General features: G+C 44.1%; 1 protein-coding gene and 1 pseudogene across 2 annotated transcripts in view; one reads left to right on the top strand and one right to left on the bottom strand.

Annotated features, from left to right (window-relative positions):
• The window catches only part of TMEM192 (transmembrane protein 192), a 45,528-nt gene extending 37,363 nt beyond the window's left edge, over positions 1 to 8,165 (top strand). Inside the window, exons 6-7 of one of the 2 annotated variants that reach the window (XR_012639308.1) lie at positions 93 to 2,303; positions 7,784 to 8,165. Coding sequence is in view for 1 of the 2 variants with exons in the window: in XM_074951102.1 (XP_074807203.1) it covers positions 93 to 216 (124 nt within the window). In the remaining variant the exon portion in view is untranslated. Of the gene's footprint in view, positions 1 to 92; positions 4,033 to 7,783 lie in introns of those variants that run through there. The other variant, XM_074951102.1, reaches the window with a different exon arrangement.
• A 10,291-nt stretch (positions 8,166 to 18,456) lies between these two features.
• On the bottom strand, positions 18,457 to 21,132 carry LOC141985866 (E3 ubiquitin-protein ligase TRIM39 pseudogene; annotated as a pseudogene).
• Positions 21,133 to 27,836: the final 6,704 nt, after the last annotated feature.

The raw sequence follows: 27,836 nt of genomic DNA, 5'->3' as shown, positions 1-27,836 counted from the left end.
AAATCTCTTCTGTGTGTAGTGATAAAAAGTTTGTAATATACTCCTTTAACACGAATTGTGAATGACTCTCCTCCTTTTCTTATGTCTTCAAGGGAAAGCTCAGGTTTGGAAGAAATAGTTGAAAAGCAAGGAGATGTGATAGACTATCTCCAGCGACACAATGCGCTGCTCAGCAAGAAACTACTAGCACTAACATCACAGCAAATCAGAGGCTAGAAATATCCAGGAAGCTGCTGCTGCATTTCAAGAGGAATCCAAAGCAATGTAATTTGATTTGGAGGACATACAACTCCACTTGATTACTGTCTCTAATGGAAGTAGTATAGCTCTCAAGTTGGAAGTATGCATTCATATTAGAAATGTAAAATCTGCAGCTGGAGATACTGACTAGTCTGAGCAGACACTTTTCTTTGAGGACATTAACTTTTGCTGGGCTGAAGTTGGACCTGAGCTCCTTGACTAAACTTTGTTTTTATGTTGTTCAATTGAGATTTTTTGCACAGCTGTAACAAACTCCAAACTACCGAAGTCTTCTGTGCTTCTAGAACCCAAACGTTTGTTTTCCAGAATGAAACATTGCAAGGTATGGACCCTCCTGACTTTCTGGGTTTCTTATTGTAGAGGTTAAGATGAAATCAAATATTGTAACATGCTATAACTGTGCTCCGTGTCTACCATGTTGAGTTTTTAAAGGCTATTTGTTTCAATATTCCCTAAACACACGTCTACAGTTGGAGTGGAAGAGTCTATAGAGTAAATTGAAGAGACTCTGTTTCTGGATCAGTGTCTCTTGCTGTTGTGATGGGTTTTTTTGTTTAGTTTCTTTTCCCTTTGACCTAAAAAGGCTGACTACGCAAATGGGGAAATGAAGCAAAGATGAAGAATCAGGTGTCTGGTCTAAAACACATCCAAGTCTCTCCTTTTGTGTGCAGGAAAAGCAGGATTTCACTTCTCTAAGCGTGGTATGAAAAACTAGGCTTGCAGACACTTGATCAAATTGATGGCTGATCAAGCATCTAAACAGAATTTCAGTGTAAAATGTCTAAATCCGATTTTTAAAGCTGTCCTAAGTACTTGTGGCTTTTTTGCTGAACTTTTTCCAAAAACTATAAATAGGAACTGTTCTACATACCAAAAAGCATCAGCATTTAAATATTTATATTTGGAGAGAGCTTTTTTGTAAACTACTCTTTAAACTTGTTGTGTTGACACTTTAGTTCAATACATGAGAATTTACAGTGGTGTGTTTTTTCTTCCCCTTAGGATGGTGCACTGTTAAGTTAGAGTCTGTAAAAGGTGCTACTGTTGCAGTTGCAATGATAGCGGCTTATACAGTTTGACGACCTTTCTCTAAAGTGTTGTCATTTTGACTCTGAAGCCAATGGGGGTCATACCATGAATGGGAATTGGATTAGAATTTTCATTACTCAAAATGTCTGTAAACATCCACCTCTATGTACTTGGAGTGGATTCTCTAGAGAAGCTGGTCCTTAAGCCTGAACACCTGCCTGCTCAGGTGACAGTGGAGCATACCCAGACCACTCCCTGAAACTTGCGTTAAAAGCCAGAGAACCATTCTCTTCTGAGTTTCTGCCACCTTGTTTTCCAAACCTTACCCTACCCATTGTGTATCCTACTCAATATTTCATGGGGAGACAGGCTAACCTCTGAGCAAAGTAGGAAGAATCTCAGTATAATGCTGGGAGTGGTGGTCATCTCAGAACACCAAAGGAAAATTACCCCATCCTGTCTTGGTTCTGGGACACAACTAGGTGTCCAATTCTATTGTAATCACTCGGAGTAATGAATAACACACAGTTCTTGTAGTTGAGGGACAACAGGAAAATTGGAGACTTGCTGCTATCTAACATTATTCTTTTCTCCCTAGCTGTATTTTTTAAAATACAGCTGATTTTATACTGGATATTTGAGGGATATATGAATCTTTGTTTTTAGAACACTCGGGTTTTGATGTAACTGCATGTAACCATTTGTACATATATCTGTCTGAAAAGCTGAGAATGTGACTGAAGTTCATGCACAATAAATGCAACTAAGGAAAAGCTTAAAACCTTTCATTACAATGATCATATCTACTTTTCAAATATTTAAAATGGGAATCTCTTAATTTAAGGATTTTGGACCAGTCTGGAAAAGCAAGATATTGCCATTTAATCTGTACTGCCAGATAGCAGCATTTAGATGGAGAAGGCACTTTCCTAAACTGCTGATCACAGTAAAACCCTGCAAAGAGGAACAGGATCTACTCATTTATGAATACTCCAGATGCCTGTGTTCTAAAGGTAACATGAGGAGGGCTAGTAAAAACTTCTTAAGGGCGCCTCTCTCCAGCAAGTTCCTCCAAAGGTGGTGGCAGCCTTATCTATCTATCTAAATTCCTGCTGCCTGGAAGAGTAAGTTTGGGTTAGCTTGATGCAGCTGGTTCCTACTGGAGCATCCTGCTGAAGCTAGCTTGTAGCAAAGTAGTAGGTAATAGCATCTTCACTCACTTGGCTGTCCTTAAAGCAAACTTCTCCACTGCATCAGTGGAAAAAGCTAATGGGCCGTGTGCAATAGAGTAATACTTGGTACTAAGCCATGTGGGAAACCTGCCTAAGTGAGAGGATAGCCCAAGCAGAGCACCTCATGGCTTCTCTTACAGTGAATCCTCTAGCTCCACACCAATGGAGAAACTTTAAGATCTGAATGCAGTGCTTGCAGACCAGAATCTAGCGCTTCTTCACAATCTCACTGGAACTAGGGCTTGGTCTAAACATGGAATTTATGTTGGTATAACTACATTGCTCAGGGGTGTGGAAAATCCACTCCTGGTCAACGTAGTTACAGCGATCTAACTCCCGATGTAGAGTGCTATGTCAATGGGAGTGCTGCTACCACCTCTTGGGAACATGGAGTTTCTACGCCAACGAAAGTAGCTCTCCCATTGGCATAGGTCGCGTCTTCATTAAGTGCTACAGTGGTGAAGCTGCACCACTGCAAGTGTAGACAAGCCCTTGGTTTTGCTATTGCTGTCTAATAATAGAGCACAATCTTAAATTCAGATTTGATTCAGCTATAGCTGCCTTCTGTGACCTCAGTTTCTTTTCTGTCCCATTTTGAGACTTAATTGCTCAATCTCCAAGAAGCTTCCTTTGGAGGATCCCAGGAAAACAAATCATAAGAGGTCTCTGAGCCTTGCAGGGGTGAGTCTGATGGCTCAGACAGTGGCGGGGGCAAAAAAGGGCCAGGGTCAGGTACCACGAGATTTCCAGCCCCAGAGGATTTCCAGAGTGGACTGGAGGTCTTAGAACCATGATAGGAGCTCTGTACTTAGGGCCACTTCCTATTTTGTTGGTTTCTAGTAGTCAAGGAAGACCAGGGTAACAGATAATCACATGGATTACAGGCAGCAGTTTGGCAATGACCAAAACCAACTCAATTATGCAGGGCATGTGGCTGGCCAACTGCAGCATTGGGACCAAGAACCTGTGGGGCAGCAGGATGGGCTAACAGACCTGGGGCAGCTACTTGATGCAGGGGCCTGTGTTGCCTATCCCAGGTGGGGAAGCAATGGGGAAAATTCAGGAAGGCAAGAGGAAACAGCAAAAGGCCAGGAAGGGAACCACATCCTAAGCATCCTGGAGATGATGTGCAGCTGGAAAACAATGTGCAGGGCAATGTGACACCTCTGCCTTGCAGCAGAGTGATTTCACAAACAATTGGGGCCCACTGTGAGGGCAGGGGGGCAGGCCCCAGGGTTCTAGCCTCCTCAGTGGGTATTGTCATAACCATACAGCTAAGGGTAGCCTAGAATTCCTCCTTACCTGTAAGGGATTAAGAAGCTCAAATCTGGTTGGCACCTGACCAAAAGGACCAATGGGGAAAGAAGATACTTTCAAATCTGGGGCGGGGAAGGCTTTGTGCTTTTTGTTTTTGTGTTCTCTTGGGAAGCAGAGAAGCACCAGGTGAGAAAACTCCTCCTCCTATAAACCATCCTAAAGTGAGTCTCAATATTGCAAAAAGAGTAGTAAATAAGGCAGGGTGCGTTCGATTACCTTTCATTTTCAACTTCTGAATTTTCCCTATGCTAAGAGGGAGGTTTATCTCTGTTTTTTGTAACTGTAAATTTTTGCCTAGAGGGGAATCCTCTGTTTTGAATCTGATTACCCTGTAAAGTTACCTTCCATCCTGATTTTAGAGGCGCTTCTTTTACTTTTTTTCTCTCATTATAATAAAGTTCTGGGTTTTTTTTAAGAATCTGGTTTACCTATTTGGTTGGTATATTATTCTCAAGTCTTCCCAGGAAGGGGGTGTAGGGCTTGGTTTGGGCGGGGGGGGAGATATTTTGGGGGAATAGGAATTCCAAGTGGTCCTTTCCCTGCTTCTTTGTCTAAATCACTTGGTGGTGGCAGCGTACCATCCAAGGCACAAATCCTTTGTCCTTGGGGAATTTTTTACTAAGCTGGTAGAAATAAGCTTGGGGGGCTTTCATGCAGGTCCCCACATCAGTACCCTAGAGTTCAGAGTGGGGAGGGAACTCTGACAGGTGTGTTTTGCAGTTCAGCATATTCCTTCAGTGTGGCCTTATGGTCTCAGGTGGGTGCTTCTGGTGGAAGTAATCGGAGGGGCGCCAGGTGCCTTCAGGGTCTGGCCTGCAGGGAACCATAAGACGAATGTGAACAGCAGGTCAAAGAACATACTGGCTGTCTTCAGGTATTGGGGATGGAGGTGGGGGAACCCAAGGCCTGGGCCTTCCAGCATCTCAACTTCTGTCTCCCTCATTCCCAACTCTACAGTCTTGGGTCCTCTCTGTGTGTCTGGGTTGGTGTCCCCTCTTTCTCTCTTCTTTTCTCTCCCCCCACCCCCCCCCACCCCGCATTGGGCCATAAGAGTGGCCATACTGGGTCAGACCAGTGGTCAATCCAGCTCATTATCCTGTCTTCCAACAGTGGCCAGTGCCATATGTTTCAAAGGGCATGAACAGAACAGGGCAATTATCAAGTGATCCAAGCCCAGCTTTTGGCAATTGGAGGTTTAGGGTCTACTAATATTGGTCTGAATCCAGTGTCATCTTACACAGCTGTTTCTGATCAATGGGGGCCCATCTTCTCCAGACAATATGAGAAGATACGGCAGGCTGAGTATATGGACAGCAGCTCAACTCCACTCAAGGGTGGCTGGGGCCACACAGCTGAAAAGAGCAACATATCCAATTAACTTGGGGTAATTCCTGAAAGGGGGGCTAAAACACCCAGGAAGGAGGATTCCATATTGTGGGGTTTTGTTCAGGGTTTCAGGATCCTGTATGAAGGGGAGAGGGTGCATGTAATGGCAAATAACTTCAGATCTGATTAAAATCATGGAGGACACTGCCAAGGATAAAATCCAGAAAGGGTTTTTTTGAGCAGGTTTGTGTGTCCCTTTTGGCTATTGCCACAGCCTAGTCTCCATATCTTTCCCTTGGGCCTTGTCACGTAAGTGTCCAGTGAGTGTCTCCTTATTCATGATCTCTTGTACCCAATAGGAGAATTATTGACAGATGTGATTAACCCCAAGCTGTGCACTGTGCCTTATGTATCACTTGATGCAATGGTGCATGTAGTCAGCTTGTGCACCAGTGTAGCCTTGCTTGCAAAGACTGACAAAATTGGCATTCTACCTCCTCCCAGTCTACCTGGCAGACTCTGATCTCTTGGGCCTTTCCTTCAATGAACAGTTTATGTGGACAAAGCAATGCCCATGAGCTGTGCTATTTTGTGTGCAGTCTTCAAAAAAAAATTCAGTACAATTTTGGACAGGACAGTTAGGAGTGCAGGATGCCAGCAGGCTTACTCATTCCATATAGGGTCTGCAACTATGGCTACCCAGTTGGGTTTGGGTGCATCAGATGTCCAGGTTATAGGACACTGGTAATCCAGGCCTATAAATTCTTCATGTGCCTGCCTGAGGGGAGGTGGATGCAGGCAGCGGGGCTGTAAGTGCCACTGGCTTTAATAGGGTCTACTACATTCCTATGTCTGTCATGTATATAATGCACCAGTACAGTCAGTTTACAAGAGTGTGTAATTCAGTGATAAGCTTGTAGCTAGGCCTTGCCTGGGATGTGATTGTTGGCACAGCAGCTGGGGCATGTGCTGGGAATAGCTCATGTCTCTCTTACATGGGCTGGCATGCTGAGAGCACATGTTGGCCATCATTGTTCTCCTCATAATGACCTGAGAACCTAATCCAGTCTCAGACTGACTTGAAAGATCACTGGGATGTTGGACTGGTGGTGGATGTTTCCTGGCATGGGGATGGTGTTGGTGGTGGTTCGTGGATAATCTTGCTAATGGGCTGCCTGAACTCTTACGTAGTGCACATGTGTGCACCCTACCAAGAGCTTTCTGGCTATGGGATATTCTTGGGCAGATTTTTCAGTATCTGTTGTTCCACTGGGCATAAACTAAATATGCATGGGACCAAAGACAGTGACTATAGCCTAGTGGTTAGAGCACTCTACTGGGAGGTGGGAAGCCCATGTTCAAATCCCTGCTCTGTCAGGCAGTGAGAGTCTCCCACATCCTTTCGTGAGTGTTCTAACCCCAGGGGAAGAGGGAGGGGGCTTCCCACCTTCTCCTTTGTGTGGGTACACATGCTACCTAATCAGGCCCTGCAGGCAAAATAGGCGGGGGAACATCTAGTTTGAGAATCCCACTGGGTTTTAGGCCTGAGACTAGCAGCTGGGTACCTAGACTCAAGCCTGCTCCGCACCCACCCCGGCCCTGCCATGCTGCCTGTTCGCCACCTCCGGGCCCCGGCTCGCTCCTACGCCAAGGCGGCTGCTGGCCCGGCCCAGATGTCCTTCACCTTCGCCTCACCCACGCAGGTGTTGTACAACGGAGCCACTGTGAAGCAGGTGGATGTTCCCACACTGAGCGGCTCCTTTGGCGGCTCACGTTCCCACCCTGCAGGTCCTGAAACCCAGAGTTGTGACGGTCTTTGCCGAGGACAGCACATTGACTAAGTACTTTGTGAGCAGTGGTTCCATCACAGTCAATGCAGACTCCTCTGTGCAGCTGCTGGCAGAAGAGGTGACCGCTTTGGACATGTTGGATCTCGCTACTGCTAAGTCGATGTGATGCCTAAAGCAGTAGTTAAGCACTTAAGGCTTTTGTGGAGCTAGCCCAAACTTAATTTTCATAGCCATTTATGCCCACTTCTAAGTCACATTTGTTTAACATCAATAGGAACATTTAAGCTAATGCTGAGCACCTCGAAAATCCCACCAACAAATTGAGCTTCAAATAAAACCAAGGCTAGCATTGAATGTTGGAGCAGTGCAGTGTGGGTAGCTGTCCCGCAGTCCCCGCCACCCATTGAAATTCTGGGTTAAGCTCCCAGTGCATGATGGGGCAAAAACATTCTCGTGGGTGTTTCTGGGTGTGTTGTTAGTCGCTCCTCCCTTCATGAAAGCTATGGCAGACAATTGTTTCGTGCCTCTTTGGCGTGCAGACGCCATACTGCTTTCAGCAGACGGTGCACCACCACTCTCCTGCTACTATGAATCCACCTCTCATTTCCTCTCCTCTTCCTATGTAATCTGTACTATCTATTCTCTCTTTTTCATCAAACGCTTCCGCTGCCAACTCTGCTTGGCCATCGTGAACCGAACAGCACAACTTCCGCCGCCAGCTCTGCTCTCCCGCTATTGCTGCGCTTCCGAGCTTCTCCATGTTGTCTGTCCTAGGCTCCCACCCCCGTGAAAGCAACAGAAGACAACCATTTTCTGCCTTTTTTTCAGCTGCCGTGAACCAAACAGCACCTCTTCCACTGCCACTCTGCTCTCCTACGTTTCGCGCCCTTTTTCCAGGATTACCCATGCAAGCGCCATAGCCACGGAGCCCAACCAGATCTCCGCTGCAGTTTTGATCATTGTAAATACCTTGTGCATTATCCAGCAGTATGTGCAGTGCCTGCAAAACCAGGCAAGGAAGCAATGACGGCACGATTACGATAGTGATGAGGACATGAACGCAGACGTTCCTAGAAGCACAGCATGTGGCGATTGGGAGATCATGGTGGTGTTGGGCCAGGTTCATGCCATGGAACGCCGATTCGGGACCTGGCAAACAAGCACAGACTGGTGGGACCGCATAGTGTTGCAGGTATGGGACGATTCCCAGTGGCTGAGAAACTTTCATATGCGTAGGGCCACTTTCATGGAACTTTGTGACTTGCTGTCCCCTGCCCTGAAGCGCAAAGACACCAAAATGAGAGCAGCCCTCACAGTTGAGAAGCAAGTGGCCATAGCCCTGTGGAAGCTTGCAACGCCCGACAGCTACTGGTCAGTCAGGAATCAGTTTGGAGTGGGCAAATCTACTGTGGGGGCTTGTCAAGGTTCCTTCCCCACTCTGAACTCTAGGGTACAGATGTGGGGACCTGCATGAAAACCTCCTAAGCTTACTTTTTACCACCTTAGGTTAAAACTTCCCTAAGGTACAAACTATTTTACCCTTTGCCCCTGGACTTCCACTGCCACCCTCAAACTTTATTTGGGTTCCTAAGAAAATGTAGTTTGGACATGTCTTTCCCCCAAAATCCTCCTAACCCTTGCACCCCACTTCCTGGGAAAGGTTTGGTAAAAATCCTCACCAATTTGCATAGGTGACCACAGACCCAAACCCTTGGATCTTAGAACAATGAAAAAGCATTCAGTTTCCTTACAAGAAGACTTTTAATAGAAGAAGAAAAAAGAATCACCTCTGTAAAATCAGGATGGTAAATACCTTACAGGGTAATTAGATTCAAAACATAGAGAATCCCTCTAGGCAAAACCTTAAGTTACAAAAAAGACACACAGACAGGAATAGTCATTCTATTCAGCACAGCTATTCTCAGCCATTTAAAGAAATCATAATCTAACACATACCTAGCTAGATTTACTAAGTTCTAAGACTCCATTCCTGTTCTGTCTCTGGCAAAAGCATCACACAGACAGTCACAGACCCTTTGTTTTTCTCCCTCCTCCCAGCTTTTGAAAGTATCTTGTCTCCTCATTGGTCATTTTGGTCAGGTGCCAGCGAGGTTACCTTTAGCTTCTTAACCCTTTACAGGTGAGAGGATTTTTCCTCTGGCCAGGGGGGATTTTAAAGGGGTTTACCCTTCCCTTTATATTTATGACAGGGCTGCTATGCTGCAAGTAACCAACGCAATCCTTGACCAGCTGCTATCAAGGGTAGTGACTTCGGGAAATGTGCAGGTCATACTGGATGGCTTTAATGCGCTGGGGTTCCCTAACTGCAGCAGGGCGATAAGGATATGTGTTCCGTCTATCTTGGCCCTGGAACACCGGGGCGGCCAGTACATAAACCGCTAGGGGTACTTTTCCATGGTGCTGCAAGCACTGGTGTATCACAAGGGACGTTTCACCGACATCAACGTGGGATGGCCGGTAAAGGTGCATGACGCTCGAATCTTCAGGAACTCTGGTCTGTTTGTTTGAACAGCTGCAGGAAGGAACTTACTTCCCAGACCAGAAAATTACTGTTGAGGATGTTGAAATGCCTGTAGTTATCCTCGGGGACCTAGCCTACCTGTTAATGTCATGGCTTATGAAGCCGTACACAGGCACTCTGGACAGTAGTAAGGAGCAGTTCAACTATAGGCTTAGTAAGTGCAGAATGGTGGTAGAATGTGCACTTGGACGTTTGAAAGCACACTGGCGCAGTTTACTGACTCAGTTAGATCTCAGCACAACCAATATTCCAATTGTAATTGCTGCTTGTTGTGTGCTCCACAATATCTGTGAGAGTAAGGGGGAGACATTTTATGGTAGTGTGGGAGGTTGAGGCAACTCACCTGGCGACCACTTTCACACAGCCAGACAACAGGGCAATTAGAAGAGTGCAGCAGGGCCCACTGCACATCAGAGAAGCTTTGAAAGCCAGTTTCATGACTGGCCGGGATATGGTGTGACTTTTTTTTTCTCAAAGTTACCCACCCCCTAAAAATATAAAAATTTTAACGGAAATAAAGTCACAATTGTTTAAAAACCGTTCTTTATTATTTGTTGCATAAAACAGAGAAATCAGAAGCTGCGGGGGGGAGGGAAGGGGATTGGGTTAAGGAGGTGGAGGAGGAGGGAAGGACAAGTCCAGAAACCAAATCAAAATTTAGGATATGTCATTTTTCTGCTGCTTGTGCAATCCTCTGGGGTTGACTGGGTGAGTCCCCGTAGCCTCCCCCTTCCGTGTTCTTGAGCGTCTGGGTGAGGACACTATGGAACTTGGGGAGGAGGGAGGGCGGTTATACAGGGGCTGCAGCGGCAGTCTGTGGTCTTGCTGCCTTTCCCACATTAGATCCACCATACAGTGGAGCATGTCATTTTTCTCCCCCATGAGCTTGACCATAGCATCCTGCCTGCTCTCATCGCGCACGTCCCTTCTCTCTTTGTATTCATGTAACGCTGTAAATTCAGGGAGGGATAGCTCAGTGGTTTGAGCATTGGCCTGCTAAACCCAGGGTTGTGAGTTCAATCCTTGAGGGGGCCCTTTGGGATCTGGGACAAAAACTGGGGATTGTCCCTGCTTTGAGCAGGGGGTTGGACTAGATGACCTCCTGAGGTCCCTTCCAACCCTGGTATTCTATGACTCCGCAATTGTTTGCCTCCACGCATTCAACTGGGCCCTATCAGTGCGAGAGGACTGCATGAGTTCAGCAAACATGGCGTCCCGAGTTTGTTTTTTCCGCCTTCTAATCTGGACTAGCCTCTAGACCCTGAAGGGGCAGCGTTGAAACATTTGCACCTGCTGTGGGAGGAGGAAAAAGGGAGGGTAGTATTTTAAAAGATCCCTTTGTTCTCCAAAATATGACACTGTTTCTCAGTGAAACAGGCAAGTCCTAGTACACAGCACATATTTTTTCTGTACAAGGTCTCATTTTGCCTCTTATACTGAAGTGCCTGCCATGGTGTGAGTAAGCCATCACACGTGGCCAGGCAACAGAATTCAGTTTGCAGGCAGCCATGGTAAACCCTAGGGGCACGCGGGGTTCTGCTTCTTCCGCATTCATTTCAATGCTTTCAAACTGCCAGGCCCCTTTTCCCATAGCAAGCAATGCCTGGTGGGTTTATAAAAGGAGGGCCTGCCATATAAAAGGAGGGCCTGCGGGCTCTCTGGGACGATCACTTCACACAACACCCTTCCTCCTCCCCCACCACCGACCGCGTGGCTCCGATGAGGCTCTGAGCAGGGATGAGCCCTTTAAACTAAGCGCGAAAAGCCCAGCATGGCTGGGTTTCTCCCCACCGCGTGGCTCCACTCAAGCTCTCACTCACCAGCAGTGCCTTCTCCAGGGTCATGGTCCAGGAGCGGGGGGAGGCTATTGGCTCCAGCATTAAGATTAGTTCCTGGCTAGGGAGGAAAACAGATTCCCTACTTGCCGCCTGTGCACTGTCATCATCCTCTTCGTCCTCCAAAAACTCATCCTCCTCGCTCCATTCTACTCCCCCCCTTGCAGGTGTCCACGGACAGTGGTGCGGTAGTGGTGGTGTCCCCTCCCCCCCATAATTACATGGAGCTCATGGTAGAAGCAGCATGTATGGGGCTGTGACCCAGAGCACCCATTCGCCTCCCTGGCTTTTTGGTACACTGTTCTGCATCCCTGGAGTAGCCTCTTTCCGTCATGGCCCTGGAAACTTTAGCATACGTATTTGCGTTTCTTATTGTGGAACGTAGTTCTGCCGTAACAGATTCATCTCTCCAACATGCAGTGAGATCCAGTACCTCCTGTTCGGATGATGCTGGAGCTCGTTTCCGAATCTGGGACTGCGTGGTCACCTGTGATGGTGGCCTGTGCTGATTGCAACCAAACAGGAAATTCAAAAGTTCCCGGAGCTTTTACTGCCTACCTGGCTAATGCATCAGAGTTCAGAGAGTTGTCCAGAGTGGTCACAAGGGAGCATTCTGGGATAGCTCCCGGAGGCCAATATCATCAAATTGCGTCCACAGTACCTGTACTGCGATCTCGATTTTAATGCTACTCCACTTACTGAGGTGGAGTACAGAAATCAGATTAAAGAACCCTTTAAATCGAAAAAACTGGTTTGGTCGTGTGGACAGAATCAATTTTATTTCGAAGTAACTCGGCTAATTCCGAAATAACTGCATACTGTAGACCAGGCCAAAGAGGTTAAGGGGTGGCTTGATTGCAATCTAAGTACTGCTTGGGGAACAAATATTAAACAATAGGCTCTTCAGTCTAGCAGAAAAAGGTAAACACGATTCAGTGGCTAGAAGCTGAAGCTAGACATTCAGACTGGAAATAAGGTGTACATTTTTAACGGAGAGTAATTAGCCATGGGAACAACTTACAAAGGGTCTTGGTGGATTCAGTATCACTGACATTTTTAAAACAAGACTGGATGCTTTTTAAAAATATGCTCTAGGAATTATTTTAGGGAAGTTCTATGGCCTGTATTATCAAGAAGGTCAGACTAAATGAGCACAATGGTCCCTTCCAGCCTTGGAATCTATGAATTTATAACACTGTTTTACAGATTAGTGTAAACAGATTACTTAACCTTTTAATTATAAATGCTCATCACAGCAGCTTGATGTTTATTTTTCCAGAATGAAGAGGGCTCTGCATATATATACGTATGCTAATATGAAGCACACTAGTGGAAGTGGTTAGAATACCCACATAACCTAGTACCACAGTCTATGGGGACAAAGCTAAGGCTAGCGTGGACTTTGCAATTTACACCAGCACTCAATGTCACATGCATTCAAACACAATGTGCACTGAATGAACAGGTCCCATCTCTTTCTATAAGTAACTAACATGTAATTGTTAGACTTGTTTTACAAAATTTGTTCCACTAACCATTACTTTTCTCAAATCTAGAGTTACTCAAAACATATCTAAGGATTGAAACAAGTTGTCTAAATTAATACAAGAGTTAAAGTAGCTGTTTTCCCTTTCAAGCAATTTATTATAGTGACCAGATACACAAATGTAGTGAATATCACTGAATAAAGACATTTATGTCCAAGAAAAGTTTTGGAGTATTTTTTGTATTCCTGTCCATTTCTGATTTTGTGGCAGGTATTGTGATGCTTTTTCTTCAGCTTCGTACTTCTCTTACTTTTCACAGAGAAGTCTATTTCTCTAAGACACGATACATTTAAAACTGCAGGAAGGGGGAAGCAATCTAACTAAAAAAGGGTACATGTGACAGTAACACAGAAGAAAAATGCTCATATAACTGCAGAACAGAGCTGTCCAACTCAGGATGTGAAATGTTCACCCAAACTAATCTAGCTCGAGTAACAGATGAGTTAGTTCTCTTCGGTTTTTTTCAGATCTCTTTCCTACTTGAAACAACTGCCATCTTTGGTGACCAACAGATATGTTGTTCAAAATCACCTGCCACCACATTCCTATCCAAGTGCTAATCTGCCAGGGAAAAAGAATGTTAGTCAGACCCTACCTCTGTGAAAAAGGCCCTGATCCTAGGCAACATCAACTCTTAATGAGGTCATGGGTTGGTGGAGAAAAATTTAAAATTATCTTCCAAAACTCCAACTAGAAATTTAAATCCCTAATTGGATGAAGACCATCCAGGCAGAGACAGAGTACTTCAATGGGAAGAAAGGCTCTAAAAATCAGACTTTAGTTATGGCAGTGGGCTACTTTGGCACATTTAGACTTCTAAATTACCCAATCAAGGAAACATGAATACATTTTTGAAATTTTTTTCTGTAACTTTAAAATTACAAATTCAAAATGCACAAGTCATTCACTCATCCATGCAGCACAAATATGCCATTCACAATTACTAGACAAATACATGCAGCAAGGTATATTTTAAAACTTTTGTGTGTTTGAAAGCAAGCACTTAAATAGAAGTGACCTAATTTTCACATAGAGTGGCTACTACACCTGCTTAGGACTCCCTTACAGTAAAGATTTTAGAACATGTATATAGAACCAGGACCTTAAATTGGAGCTGTGAGTGCTCAGTATCTCTGAAAATCAGGCCCTTTTATTTTAAGTGCCAGCCAGCTGGGATTCAAATTTGAGAATTGTGCAATGCTGGTAAGTTAATGTTCTTTTTCAAGTAACTGCATATGTCCATTCCCCTGTAAGTATGCATGTACTTCATGAACAGATTTTGGAGATTTTTCTCTCAGGAGTTCATGCTGGGACAGTGTGAGTGCCCTTCTGGTGCCTCACAACAGTGCATGTGGCTAGAAAGGGCCATGCTTCCCCCAATGTCCTTCAGTTCCCTCTTACCACCAGCAAAAGTTGTTGGAGCTGTGATCTTTGTACCTGTAAGTCTCCCTTCTTTTAGTGTATACTATACCTTCTACGATAGTATATCTGTACATAGTTAGCTACAAGAATAAATTTAGAATATTATTTTCTAAAGTACAGTTCCTGGCTCCCAATTGGGTACACTCTTCTACATCTGCTAGGTGCTAGGAGCACCTGCAGTAGGGTCACCATCTTCCCTTCCCCCACACCGCAACCAATGCCATGCAGGGGGAACCACATGCTCAGGACACTCCTGGGAAGAACTGGGGGAAGAGACCTCCTCAACAACCCGTAGCCTCTTTGGCACCTGATGAGGTGGTAGTGACAGTCTATTTCTTCCCCTCCTGATTAGTTCAGAGCTCATCAAAACACATTAAGGAGGCTGGCTGCTGCTCTGGATATCCAACCAGAAGAGGTGTAGGAAAAGACTCCCAGACTCATGGACATTTTAGCCTTTGCAGAACCCTCTTGGGTAGCTCTCCCTATTAGGGTACGCTGGAACCTGAGAAGATTTTATGGCTGACCTCATCTTCCCTGCCTCCCTCTGCTAAAAGGGTGGAGAAAAGAGATGTCTCTTCACAGGGATTAGCACTTCTCTAGCCACCCTTCTCCATGCTCCTTGCTAGTCACTGCTGCTAATGAAAGAGAGAGACAGGAACACCAGGCTTCTGCTTCCAAAAGGAAAGAAGCTAAAAAGCTAGATCTAGTCAGCTGGTAACTTTATTCCACAGGTTTACTGTTTAGGATCAGGATTTGCAAACCAAGAGGCTGTGCTGAGTTGATACAATTGCAGCCTGTGGGATAATATCCTGAAGTTCAAAGACAAGCTTCTGGACAAGGCAAAACACAAGTTCCCTGCTATGGTATAAGAGGGAAAATTACTAGCCAGAACAGCATTGCAAGTAAGCCTGGATGCAACAGACTCTGTGGATTGAGCTATTGCTTCTGTCATTGAGATGCAGTGTTCATCTTGGCTGCAGTCAAGTCTTCCCCTGATGTGCAACAAACCATTCAAGACCTCCCATTTGAAAGCATCTGGTTGTTTTCCAAGAAGGCTTTATAGTCTTAAGGATTCATGGGTGACCCGTAAGTCTCTGGAAATATATACACTGTTGCCAAAAAGAAAACTACAGCAATCCCAACAGTTTCAGCCCTTCTTGTCACATACCCAAAAAGAGGAGCAGAAGTTACAAGAGGCATCTTCCTTCTTCCCCCTCTTGTGCAGCTGCCAGTTCTCCTAGGCAAACTGGGTTCTCAGTCATTTTGACCTGTTAGTTGAGAACAGTCTACCCCTTATCAATGAGTGCCATCTTTCCCCACCCCAATTTTTCTAGCTGCCCTTCCCACTTCTTAAGTGCTTGGACCTGTTATGCTAAGAGGCAATCCTCCTCTTGGTTTTCTGCCTCTCCAGTTCCATCAACCTGAAAGCAGCTTACATTCTGGGAATTCAAAACACTCTGGCAGACTGTCTGAGCACAGAGGTGAAGCATAACTGTTGATGGGGGGCGGTGGGAACATATATTTTGAACCAACTTCCCACTAAAAAAAGAAAAAGAGGAAAAAAGGTATAAACCGTGGCAGAAATCTGGGGGCTGCCCACCCCACGTGTCGCCTCTGCTTGAGTCATGTGCAGGTCACTGAGTGGTCTCTTGACCCAGATGTATCCAGGGCCATTTTCCAGTAGGGAGGAATTCCCCAAGTGGATCTATTTGTAACACGAGCAAACAAAAAAAATGTCTTTTTTGTTCCTGAGGAGGTCACAGCCCAAGTTCACTGATAGATGCTTTCCTCATATCCTAGTCAAAAGGCCTGCTCTGTGCCTTCCCTCCAGTTCTGCTCCTGTCCAAAGTCAAGCAAGGGTCTGCTCTCCTTATTCTAATAGCCCCAGCATGGCCCTATCAGCATTGGTTTTCGTCTCTACTACCTCTATTGCTCAGACCTCTGCTGTTGTTCCCAAGAGATGTGGATGTGATCTCTCAGGGCCCCAGCCACCTCCTTTATCCCAACTTTCAGTCAGACCCTCCACCTGACAGTGTGGATGCTTCATGGCTAATCTCAACATATTTGCTCTAAAGAATGCACAAAGCACTGCTAAATGGTAGAAAACCTTCAAAGTTTACTTAAACTTACTAAATGGAGGAGATTCTCTGTCTCGTACAAAAAAGTGCCCCCTCCAGCTCAGGCTCCGATGTGCCATATCTTGGACTACCTTTTGTTTCTAGAACAGAAAGGATTAGCTTTTAGTTCCATCAGAGTCCATCTGGCAGCTATCCACCCTCCTGTGGATAACCTATCAATTTTTTCAAAACCTATATCCATCAGATTTCTAAAAGGGTTTTCTCAGATTATACTCACAGGTTCATAGCCTGGTTCCACAGAGGAGTTTAAAGTTAGGGTCTAGCAAAGCTTGTGGGTCCCTTTTGTGCCTTGTTCTGTTCCCCCTGTCTATGAAGGTGGCTTTCTTGGTTGCTATGACTTCAGCCAGAAGCTTTAGTATCAGAGCCTCTCTATACAATTTTCTTCATGGACAAGATTTTACCTTTGACCCTAAATTCCTATCTGAGATGGTTTCTGATTTTTCACATAAATTGCTTAATTAATTTACCAACTCTTTCCAAAGCTACATTCAAGTAAAACAGATGAAAAATTCCATACTCTACCTGTTAGAAGAGCTTTGGCTTTTTACTTAGATCAGACTAAGCCATTCAGGTCTTCATCGCCATTTCAGACAGAGTAAGGGACCACCCTAAACCACCCAGAGGAACTCTTCCTGGATTTCCACCTGTATTTGTTTATGCTACTGATTGATTTACGTGTCTCACTCAACCAGGTTGCAGGCAGCTTCTGCATCCTTCCTGTACCTATATTGAACAGTTGTAGGGTGGCAATCTGGTCATCAGTCCATACATTTGCCTCCTCTTATGCCATCTCTTATCAATCTAGACACACTAAAAGATTTTGATGCATGGTCCTACAATCCCTGTTCAAGTAGACTCCAAGCCAACGGCCAGTTCAAACTGCTTGTGAGTCACCTACAGGGGAATGCATATGTAAAATCACTCCAAGAAAGAAATAGTTATCTACCTTTCCTTACGTGTTCTTTGAGATGTGTTGCACATGTCCATTCCAGTCTTTCTGGTAGGAAAGAACGGAGGGGGGTAGCATAGCCCTTTATACCTGGGTGCAGTGCTGTGAGGCATCAGAGGGCACTTACACATCCCCGATGGGTACTGCCAAGGGAAAAAATTTCTGACAACTGTACATGAGGAGCACATACACCCACAGTGAAATGGACATGTGCAACATCTCTAAAAACAACAGTTAAGGAAACACAGGTAACTGTTTTTTACAAATGCTTAGCATGACTCCATCTACCCCTCATTTTTGTGCATATTTAAATTGTGACCTTACTGCTGCTTTGATTTAGGGGTTTTTCCTTCGTTTGGGGGGGGGGGGGGGGAAATCCATGAATGTCATAGCATTCCTGTAGCTCCAAATCAGACTTAAAGGTCCATGCCGCATCAAAAATAATGGAATGAGGAGGGATAAATCCTCAAATAAGAGTATCCACATAGCAGTTTATACCAAAGTCACTACTCTGTAATAATTATTTCAGAGTGGGCATTTTGATAAGCTTCCAAGTGTAGACGAGTCCTAGTAGACCACTTGGATTCTCTTGCTTTCTTCCTTTTTCAGTTTACCCTAAACACAGAACCTTCTGTAAGATTTGGGTTTTTTGAGGAGGGAAGAGGAATAGTTGATGCTGTGAATGTCAGTCTGATTATGGTGAAACAGTTTTGTTAAAATTTCAGTTGCAGGAACAAATTCTGCCTTCAGTTACATATGTATACAAAACCTCCTAAAGATAACTGAACTGGATTGTAATAGGATTATAATTTAATCTGCAGAATCTTTATTATGCCTAAAGAAGAGAGAACCCAGATTGATGGTCAGTGCCCAGATTGAGTTTGCAGGACTGACTATTTTTTTAAAAATAATAAAAAAAAAAAAAAAAAAAAAAAAGCCATTTTATTAACTTCTAAACTGAGCAAATTTAGTTTAGAATTAGTAAAACACATGAAACCCACGATACCATTTTACAGTCACCTGAAACTAAAACCATGTTTTAGGGTAGAAAACAGTCATTTTATCCCCAAACTCTCATCATAACTTAACAAGTTGACAGATTTTCCCCAACTTTACACACAAAAAATCATTTAGTCACAAAGGAAATTTTTTTATGAAAATCATGAAAATTTGAAAACAAGTTATACTGGAAGTCTAAATACAACTTTAACTGCAGTTTGCACTCCCAGCAAAAGTTAACACATACCATTCCTCTAACAAAAAAGCCATAGTAGAAATATAGTAGCATAAGCTCATCTAACTTTCTATACATCACTGTTGTGTATAAAACTTTCAAACAAACAATATCCTCTTAGATCAGTTTACTCCTTGATAACCTGGGCTCTCTCCTCCGCTCTGGAGAAGAATGGGATATCTACTAGCAGATAACAAGCCAATTCTTCCATTCCGTAAAAGAAAATATGCCTTCGGATTGTAGAAAGAAATTACTGTGAGAAGGTGCACAACTGTTCTAATGGTTTTGAACTCTCGGTTGTTGAGTTCAATGTGTGGGTACTGGGTGGAGCTGGTGGCCTAGGATATACAGGAACTCAGACTGGATGATCTGATAGTCCCTTCTGTCCTTAAATTCTAGGATTAAACCAACAGGTCTTCACTCCATTACTAGAAGTGAAAAGGACCACTTTAAAATAAAATAAATAAATTTAGAAAACCAGAATTTTTTTAATGTCTTGATTTCATTATTCCCAATCTGTAACTGGTCGGATTATCAGAGGAGTTGTATGGACTCCGGGATAGAAAAAAGGCCGGAGTTTCTCTGTAAAAGTTTCAGTGAAAGTGTAGATGTGAGAATGGTCATTCAGATTGTAAAATGAAATCTCACCCAGTTCATAATCCAGGAAAATCCCAATCCGTTTAGGCTTCACTCTCAACAGTAGGGGTGTGGGACTGGAAGTAAGAGCTGTGTAAACATCTTTATTCCACAGCCTGAGTCTCCAATATCCATCCTCAGGTGATGGTGTAATTTTCCCTTTCCTAGTCACAGAGTCCCTACAAACTCCCAAAGTCCATTGAGTCTTGTCTCCCACCTCCACCTCCCAGTAATGTCTTCCTGAGACAAATCCCTCCGAGCCCAGAACAAATGGGTAATAAGTAAATCGCTCAGGATTGTCAGGCAGATCCTGCTTGGTCTCTCCGAACCTCACACTTTTGCGGTCTTCGGACAGTATAAGGTTAGGATGAGCTGTTTTGGGATCCAGAGTCACATCTGCTTTGAATTTCTTTATCATTTTCTTCAGGGCAAAGTGCTGCAGTGGAAAACTGCAACTGTCCTTCTTCAGCTCAATGGAGATGGCCTTGGGGATCTTGATGTTTTCACACCTGTTCAGGGTGCTCTTTATGCCCTTCAGTAGGTCAATGGCTGGCTGCTGGCACCTCTCCTCAATCTCTGTGATGAGTTTACTGAGGCTGGTGCTGTGGTCAGCAAGCTTGGCAGCGTTCTCACTCAGCCTCTGCAGAACCTCCTTCTCCTCATCCTCCAGCCGCCGAAGCACAGCCTGCTGCTCCTCCTGCAGGAATTGGTGCAGCCTCTCAAACTCGGATGCAATTTTCTGCCGCCTGCTCTCAACTTTCTCCCTCAGTTCAGCTGGCTTCTTCTGCTCGCTGGAGAGGAATTTACGAGCATCTTCTACCTGCCTCTTCAGGGGACCCAGGTAGGCACGCAGCTTCTTTTTATGGGCCAGGGCGGCCCTGTCAAGGGGACCCACGGCATGGTCACGGTGGTGGCAGGAGATGCGGCAGGCTAGGCACACAGCCTCCTGGTCTTTCTCGCAGAAGAGACTGAGGACCTGTTGGTGCTTATGGCACAGAACCCTGGCGGCATCAGGACGGGGACGCCGGTGTCGCTGGCTGCGCTTGGCACGGAGCTGCCGGGCAATCTCGGCCACGTTGCCCAGCTGGCGGTTGGTACGGAAGCAGCGGAGGTGGAAGCGCCGGCGGCAGACAGGGCAGGGGAAGTGGCTTTCCAGCTCCTCCCAGCAGCGGGAAATGCAGCCCCGGCAGAAGTTGTGGCCACAGTCAATGGTGACGGGGTCACTCAGGTAGTCCAGGCAGATGGAGCAGCTGGCCTCCACCTGCAGGCTCTCCAGGGCCTGGGCCGTCGCCATGCTCGGCCCCGCCCAGCGCCCGCGTGCTCACCAACGGCCCCCAGAGCAACAGTTCCTGCGACAGGCCCTGCCACGTGACGCTGACAGCGTGGCGCCGAGTCGCGGAGTCTCCAGGCTTTAGCTCGCGGCGCCGCTCACGTTTGCCTGGGCCCAACACCTCTCCCTTCCCCTGGGGAGACGTTGTGGCCCGCAGTCAAAAAGGGAAGGACTTTCCACCCCTGCATCCACGTCGGCATCGGGCCCTGTACCCAATCAAAATGGAGAGAGGCCGGTGTTAAGGGTCTTTCTTCCCGCCCCTCGCTTTCCTTTCAGCCAATCAGACTAGAGATACGCTCTTCCCTCCTCCATGCCTCCCCAACGCAGCGGAAGTTGTCAAAGACACAGACGAGCATAGCTGAGCCTTCGCGGCACTCCGAATAACGTCCTCTCCGCTCGGGACTGCGACGGAGCCGCGCGCCTTTCCACGGGGAGGAGATTACAACGGTGACACTTCCGTGCGCCGGAGACTACAGCTCCCGGCATGCAACGGGCACAAGCCGCCGGGCCCGTGGCCGAGCATTGCCTCCCGGGAGTTGTGCTCTCCGCGCGGCGGGGAGCTGTGGCACGCTGGGAGCTGTAGTCTCAGCGAGGGCTGCCGGAGTAACGTTACGTTCTCTGCCCGCCGCCGGTCGCTGCTTGGCTGTCACTGAGCGGGCGCAGTAACCTCGGCGGAGCGGGCTGCCTCGGGGGTGCTGGGCGCGGGGCTAGAAGGCGGGCAGAGGGGCAAAGCTGGGGCGGGGGGCTGACTGCCCAGGAGAAGGGCGAGCACCGGGAGGAGGGGCGGGGGCAGGAGTCGGGACTGTGAACTAGGCACTGGGGACGGCAGAGGGGATAAGTTACCCCGGCTGGCGGGGCGAGCTAGCTGCAGTGGTTGCAAACATTAGATGATGAGGACCAGGGGCCTGTTCTCACCCTCGCAGGATGGTGGAGCTCAGCACCCCGTGCCCAGACAAGGCAGCTCTGCCCTGTCGGAGGTGATGTCGGAGCTGTTCAAGGAGACCAGTGAAATAGTTTACATACATTCTCCCTCCCCGGCCAAACATTATCACATTTATACACGGTGTTGGTGTTTACAAGTATCCTTTATCAGTTTCTAAGACTGCATAAAGCCTCACAGCAATCCCAAATGCGGGGACTCTCAAACTTTTTTACTGGTGACCCCTTTCACATAACAAGCCTAGGAGTGGGACCCCCCCCTTATAAATTAAAAACTTTTTAATATATTTAACACCATTATAAATGCTGGAGCAAAGTTGACAGCTTGCAACCCCCCCCCCCCCGGCAATAACCTCACAACCCCCTGAGGGGTCCCGACCCCCAATTTGAGAACCCCTGCCCAAATGCATTTGAGCTGGTGTTCTGATGGCTTGAATTGGATTGCCTTTTTCTTGTGATGCACTGTAAGTGTGGTTTCGCTCCTTTAACTTGTTTACTGTTTAAAATGTATTTCTTACTCTTAGCACTTCATCATTTACATTTATTTACATTTGTTACTATTGGATGGATATAATTGTGCATAGATTTAGTAAGAATCATTGAAGTTACTGGGAGCTTCAGCAATCACATCTGGTATAACACTTCCTGTTTATATTACTATATTCGTTTTTAATTCTAAATGTTTGGGCTTTTTCCCCATTATAAAAAGAGTTGTCCCCTCTTCTGGGGTGCCACCTGATGTTCTGGGGTTCCACTGAGCCCACCCTTTCCACCAGCCTGGGCTCCCTCACCCTGTCCTGCTGCGCACACACACAGGTAGGGACACTCCCAGCTGTAGCATCATAGAGTCTGTGCGGGAAGACAGCTCAGGGATTGCCCAGCACTCAACACCCTCTGGAGTGTAAACCCCAAATTATATTGTCTTGCTCTGTATAGAGATCTATCCAGCATAAACTCATGAAATTCGTTCCCTCCCTCAATTTGGAGGAAGATATGCAAAGTTTCCCGCCCCCCTCCAGTTATGAATTACACAAACTAGTTATAGAATAAACAAAAAAGTTTATTAACTACAAAAGGTAGATTTTAAGTTATTATAAGGGATAGCAAACAGGACAAAGTTGATTACTGAGCCAATAAAACAAAACACGCAAACTAAGCTTATTACACTAAATTAAATAGTTAATAGTAGCAAGTTCTCACCCTACGTGTTGTTTTATACAGGTTGCAGAGTTTCTCAAAGGTAAACTGCACGGCTTGAATGCAGCTTAAATCTCCAGATATTCCTTTCACAGGCTAGACCTTTTTCACTTGAGCTCAGCCCCTGCATCCTGCTTAGTTCCCTTGTTTTTTCAGGTGTTTTCAGCAGTCTTCTTTCTTGGGTAGGGAGGCAGTGGAGAAGAACCAAGATTAACTCAGTCCCCAGCCTTAAATAGGATTTGCATATGGTGGAAATCCTTTGTTTCCCAGTTTGACCCCCACCCCCTCTTAATGGAAAAACACTAGAAGTCCAAGATTGTGTCCAGTACCAGATGACATGATCACCTGACCCTGCACTGTTAAAGCAGCATCCCTGAAATTTCTCAGGAAGGGAGATTAGCATCTTTAGAGTCCTATTGTCCTTCCTAATGGCCCATCCAGGCTGATTGCATACTGTCTGGTAGGCATTCCCCAAGTGTAAACATGGTTGTACATTGTTACATAGTCAATATTCCTAACTTCAGATACAGAAATGATACGTGCATACAAATGAGATAATCATACTCAGTAAATCATAACCTTTCCAGTGATACCTTACGTGACCCATCTTGCATAAAACATATCTTAGTTATGCCATATCATAAGCATATGTCTGTGAAGAATATGGGGTATAGGGTCACACCATGCACAAGGACAGGTTTCAGAGTAGCAGCCGTGTTAGTCTGTATTCACAAAAAGAAAAGGAGTACTAGTGGCACCTTAGAGACTAACCAATTTATTTGAGCATAAGCTTTCGTGAGCTATAGCTCATTTCATCGGATGCATGCACAAGTTTATTCTTGGGGATGGTGTGACTTTAAGGCTGACTGATATCCTGGGTTAGTCTCAAAACTTTTTTTTTGATTCACCAGTGGATATTGTTTTTGTCAACTGTTATCTTGCCTCTGTCTAGCACCTTAGTGTTTTTTTTCACATGTTGCAATTTGTGTGTAGAAAAATATTCACTAATGACCAGATTTTTAAAGGTTAAAAGCATCTAGATGCTTTTGAAAATCCCTCTAGTTGCCTAAATACCTTTAAAGATTTGGCTCTGTCTTGTATAAAAATCCTTCTCAAAGGCAATTTTATACTGTAATTTTTATTAAATATAGATCTAAAACCCCAAGATAAATTGGCAACCATAAGAATGAAAAAATCACGAGTTATACACATGAAAGTCATGAAATTAAAAAAATAAATACATTTTTGGTTTCTTTTAATTTGCCTTTTTGTTTCTGAGTCTTTAGGGTACATCAACTTCATACTTCTGTTACCTCTCCCAAAGAATTTGTATACTTAGAACAGTTGTACTTTCCTACAATAGTTAATATCATTTTGGGTATCCAGTAACGTGATTCCCCCCCCCCCCCCCGGTCAGTTGATCAGGGGAACTAGTTTTAAGTGCAATTTACTACCCCGATGAGCCACATGATAGAATAATGATTGTAAAAGTATTCTTTTGTCTGGTGTTCTTCAGGGAAAGTGGAAACTCCACCTTTCCCCATCCACCAGTACAAACCCGGATGATTGTCTGAAATCATAAAACAAGATGTTTGATCATCTTTAGTTTGGCCAGCAAATCCTCTTTTCCCTTGCTAAAAATACAAATATGACCACAAATGAGGGACTAAAAAGAAAACTGTCTAAAATACTGTAGTGGAGAAATACTAATTATACTGAATCACTGCTTTATAAACCCCACAGCTGCTGGCTTTTATGCTGAATCAGCTGGTCCATTTCTTCTTCTTTCTGGTGCATTTTACATTTAAATAGAACTCTTCATTCTAGAATACTCTGCTCATTTCAACTATACACTGCTCATTTCATCTGCTGTTGAAGTGCAGGCAGTTTTGGAACCAGACATGCCAGCTGTTTAACAGTGCACAATTGAAAACACAGAAAGTATTTGGTTAGGCAGAATGTCATTAGAGTTTATTCATAACAGCCAGGTGAACACCTGTGCTTTTGTGAAACATGCACTCGGATAATTAATGACTGCAGTGGTCATGCTCTGGTTTTAATATTTTAGCCAAGACAGAAAAAAATCCAACAAGTATGGGGGCATAGTTTCCATGCTTACACATGGGCAAGAGTGTCATTTAATGAATTACAAATATCACTTTCTGTTGTACTCTACTTGTTACTTAGAAATCTCCTAACTATTTAGCCCAACTCAACTTGGCAAGATCCTGCCAGCACTTATACACAAGTAACTTTATGCACATGAGTAGCTCCAGAACTCGCTGGCACTAGTTTTGTGTATACAGCTACTCACATGCATAAATGTTTGCAGTTCTGCGGCCTTAGATTGTGCGATCTGTAGGATCACAGCCAGAGCAGTATGAGCATAAACATTAATAATTAATCATTAACACTGAAGTGGTGGCTATGAAGTAAATTACATAGTATGTATTTTCGTTTGCAGTTAATAAAAGCTTTGTGTCTTTAATGATTTTTTACAGTTTTTTAAGATGTCTTTATTTCTCCAAAAAATAATGCTATAAAAACCATGCTAAAAGTACATACAAACGCTAGTTGCACCAAAATGCACATATTCTATTAATATTATTGTTTGTTATTTTATTATAGTTTGTTTGAGGTACTGCTCAGATACGTTAAGCACTTTCTAAACATTCAACAAGGGATATTCACTGCCCAAAAGAGCTGTCATGTATGCATGCTAGGTAAAGCAAAACAAATTTTCCCCCAGTAGACATTGGTGTACAGTTATGTCTTTCTCAATAGTGCATACATTTTTCTACCTAAATACAGTTAATATATCTTGAACTATCTCTTGCAATAAATGATCTCTTTCACCAAATCTCTACTGTTTCAAGACTAAGTAATCTGCTCAGGACTAATCCAATTTAATGAACAGTAATCAAGGAATAAAGCCATTCAGCTGACACGTCTATCAACAGCCTAACCCTGAGAGTTAGGCAAAAAAGCACCATCACTACTGGACTTGGCATTGCTCCTGAATAAAAAGGTATGTTACAATGTTTTTTGTATCAGAATTGTGCTATGGTTGACAAATATATTAGTTGATTGCTGTTATTAGAAAGAAATAAGATAAATATTAGCAGCATCAATAACAGCAGATCAGTATACAAAGTACTGGTCTGTATTAGTTTGTGTTTCACTTGTGCACTTGAGTTTTGCTTACTAAACCTAGCATTTGTGGGTCAAATTCTGCTGTAGGTTATATTGGGGTAAATGTACTGCAACCCAGAGCAGAATTTGTCTGTGTATAGATTTAGGACATTTGTATATTGTGTGTGTGTGTGTGCGTAAAAGAGAAGTATTACCAGGCTTTATTCTTCTATAATTTCCTTTTTCTATACTGGAAAGGGAGGATGTGAACTGTTTATCATTTGTGAACATACTGCTCTGCTGTTTCTCACCACAGCCTGCTATTTCCTGCTGACCTGGTTTTATATCATTTTGTATTTTACTCTAAATAGCTAATGTAATTTAAAGAGTTGATGAAAAATTTGTTAAATAAATGGTCCCATGTAATTTCAGATTCCTTCTCTATTTTGGGATATTTATTTAGGTTTCAAAAACCCACATGTTGACTGTGGCAGCTTGAGAACTAAATACTTCTTAGTTAAGGTTTTTTAAAAATCAAGTTAGGTTAGTTCCTTATGTAACTGAGTTCTGACTTTTCAGCAGCTTCCATTTGTATGTGTGCAACCCTGCAGGTATACACACAATGGCTCTAATCCTGTTAACACCCAGGCAGATGACTAATTTGGTTCAGTTTAGTCGGATTACTCATGCGGGTTTGTTGTGGCAGGATTGGGGCCCAAATGTCTCCTATGCTTGTAGGTGATACCAGATTCTCACATGCAAAAGCCCATTTGTCTAAATGGGCTTGCATGTGTATATTCTACACTCTCAGTGAAAGTGCACTTTAAACAAAACCACAAAAAACCCAAACTGTATGTAAGTCAAGGGCGATTTGAGGCTCAATTGAATATTGGGCCGGTTAGTCCTAATTCTGCTGTCACTAAAGTTGATGGCAAAATTCCTGTTGACTTCAGTGGAAGCAGCACTGGACCCTTAATTCTCGTGCATGAGTCACAGTGGCTACTGCTAATTTTTTTTTTTTTTTTTCATTTTAAACTCAATTGAGCACCATATTGTTATTTACTCGTAGTATTCGTCCTTTCCAGGAATGAGTTAATGCTGATTTTGGCTTTGCTCTCAATCTGGAAATAGGACCACTTCTTTTACTGCTGGAGTTGCTGCTTGCCCTAAAATAGGGCAATGACATTTCATTTTATTTGCAGGAAAATTTCAGTTTTCAAGGTCCAGTGCCATTTATAGGACAGTTAAAGACTCACATTTATTTCAGACTTAGAGATGTGGAATCATGTCTGCATCCCAATGCAAATCACATTGTGTTACCATTATCAAGTGACATGATGCAGTGTAATGCTTTGACTATATTGTCCTATAGGTTAAATACAAGAAGCTCATAATAAGTTGATGAAGTTGATGCATCCGATGAAGTGAGCTGTAGCTCACGAAAGCTTATGCTCAAATAAATTGGTTAGTCTCTAAGGTGCCACAAGTACTCCTTTTCTTTTTGCAAATACAGACTAACACGGCTGTTACTCTGAAACCTGTCATAATAAGTTGTTTCTGTGTATCAACATTACTAGAATTATTTTAATACTTTCAGAATGCAAAGAAAAATTTGGGGAAAAATCTGCTGAAAATGTAATGTCAAGTGAACAACTGATTTTTATATAACTGTATGTCAGAAATTGAGTAGGAAAAGTTTTACATTGATCCCTTATGAAATTTAGAAAAGAAATTAGATAAATTCTTAAATTTTCTTTGGGTGCAGGACCCTTTACACATAAAGAATTAAAATTAAAAACAAAAATTGTACAAAGCTTATTTAAAATGAGACATTAATGTTATTGAAGAGCATAATTATTTTTTTACAAAATGTACAGCCACATAGGTATTTTATAAACATAAATAACCTTCAAAGATTATGACCTATGTTTTTACGGTATTCAACATGACTTAAAAACAGAGCTAAGACATTCAGGATTC

Source organism: Natator depressus, chromosome 4 (genome assembly GCF_965152275.1).
Source record: "Natator depressus isolate rNatDep1 chromosome 4, rNatDep2.hap1, whole genome shotgun sequence".
Classification (NCBI taxonomy): Eukaryota; Metazoa; Chordata; order Testudines; family Cheloniidae; genus Natator; species Natator depressus.
This window is presented reverse-complemented; position numbering and strand designations above follow the sequence as displayed.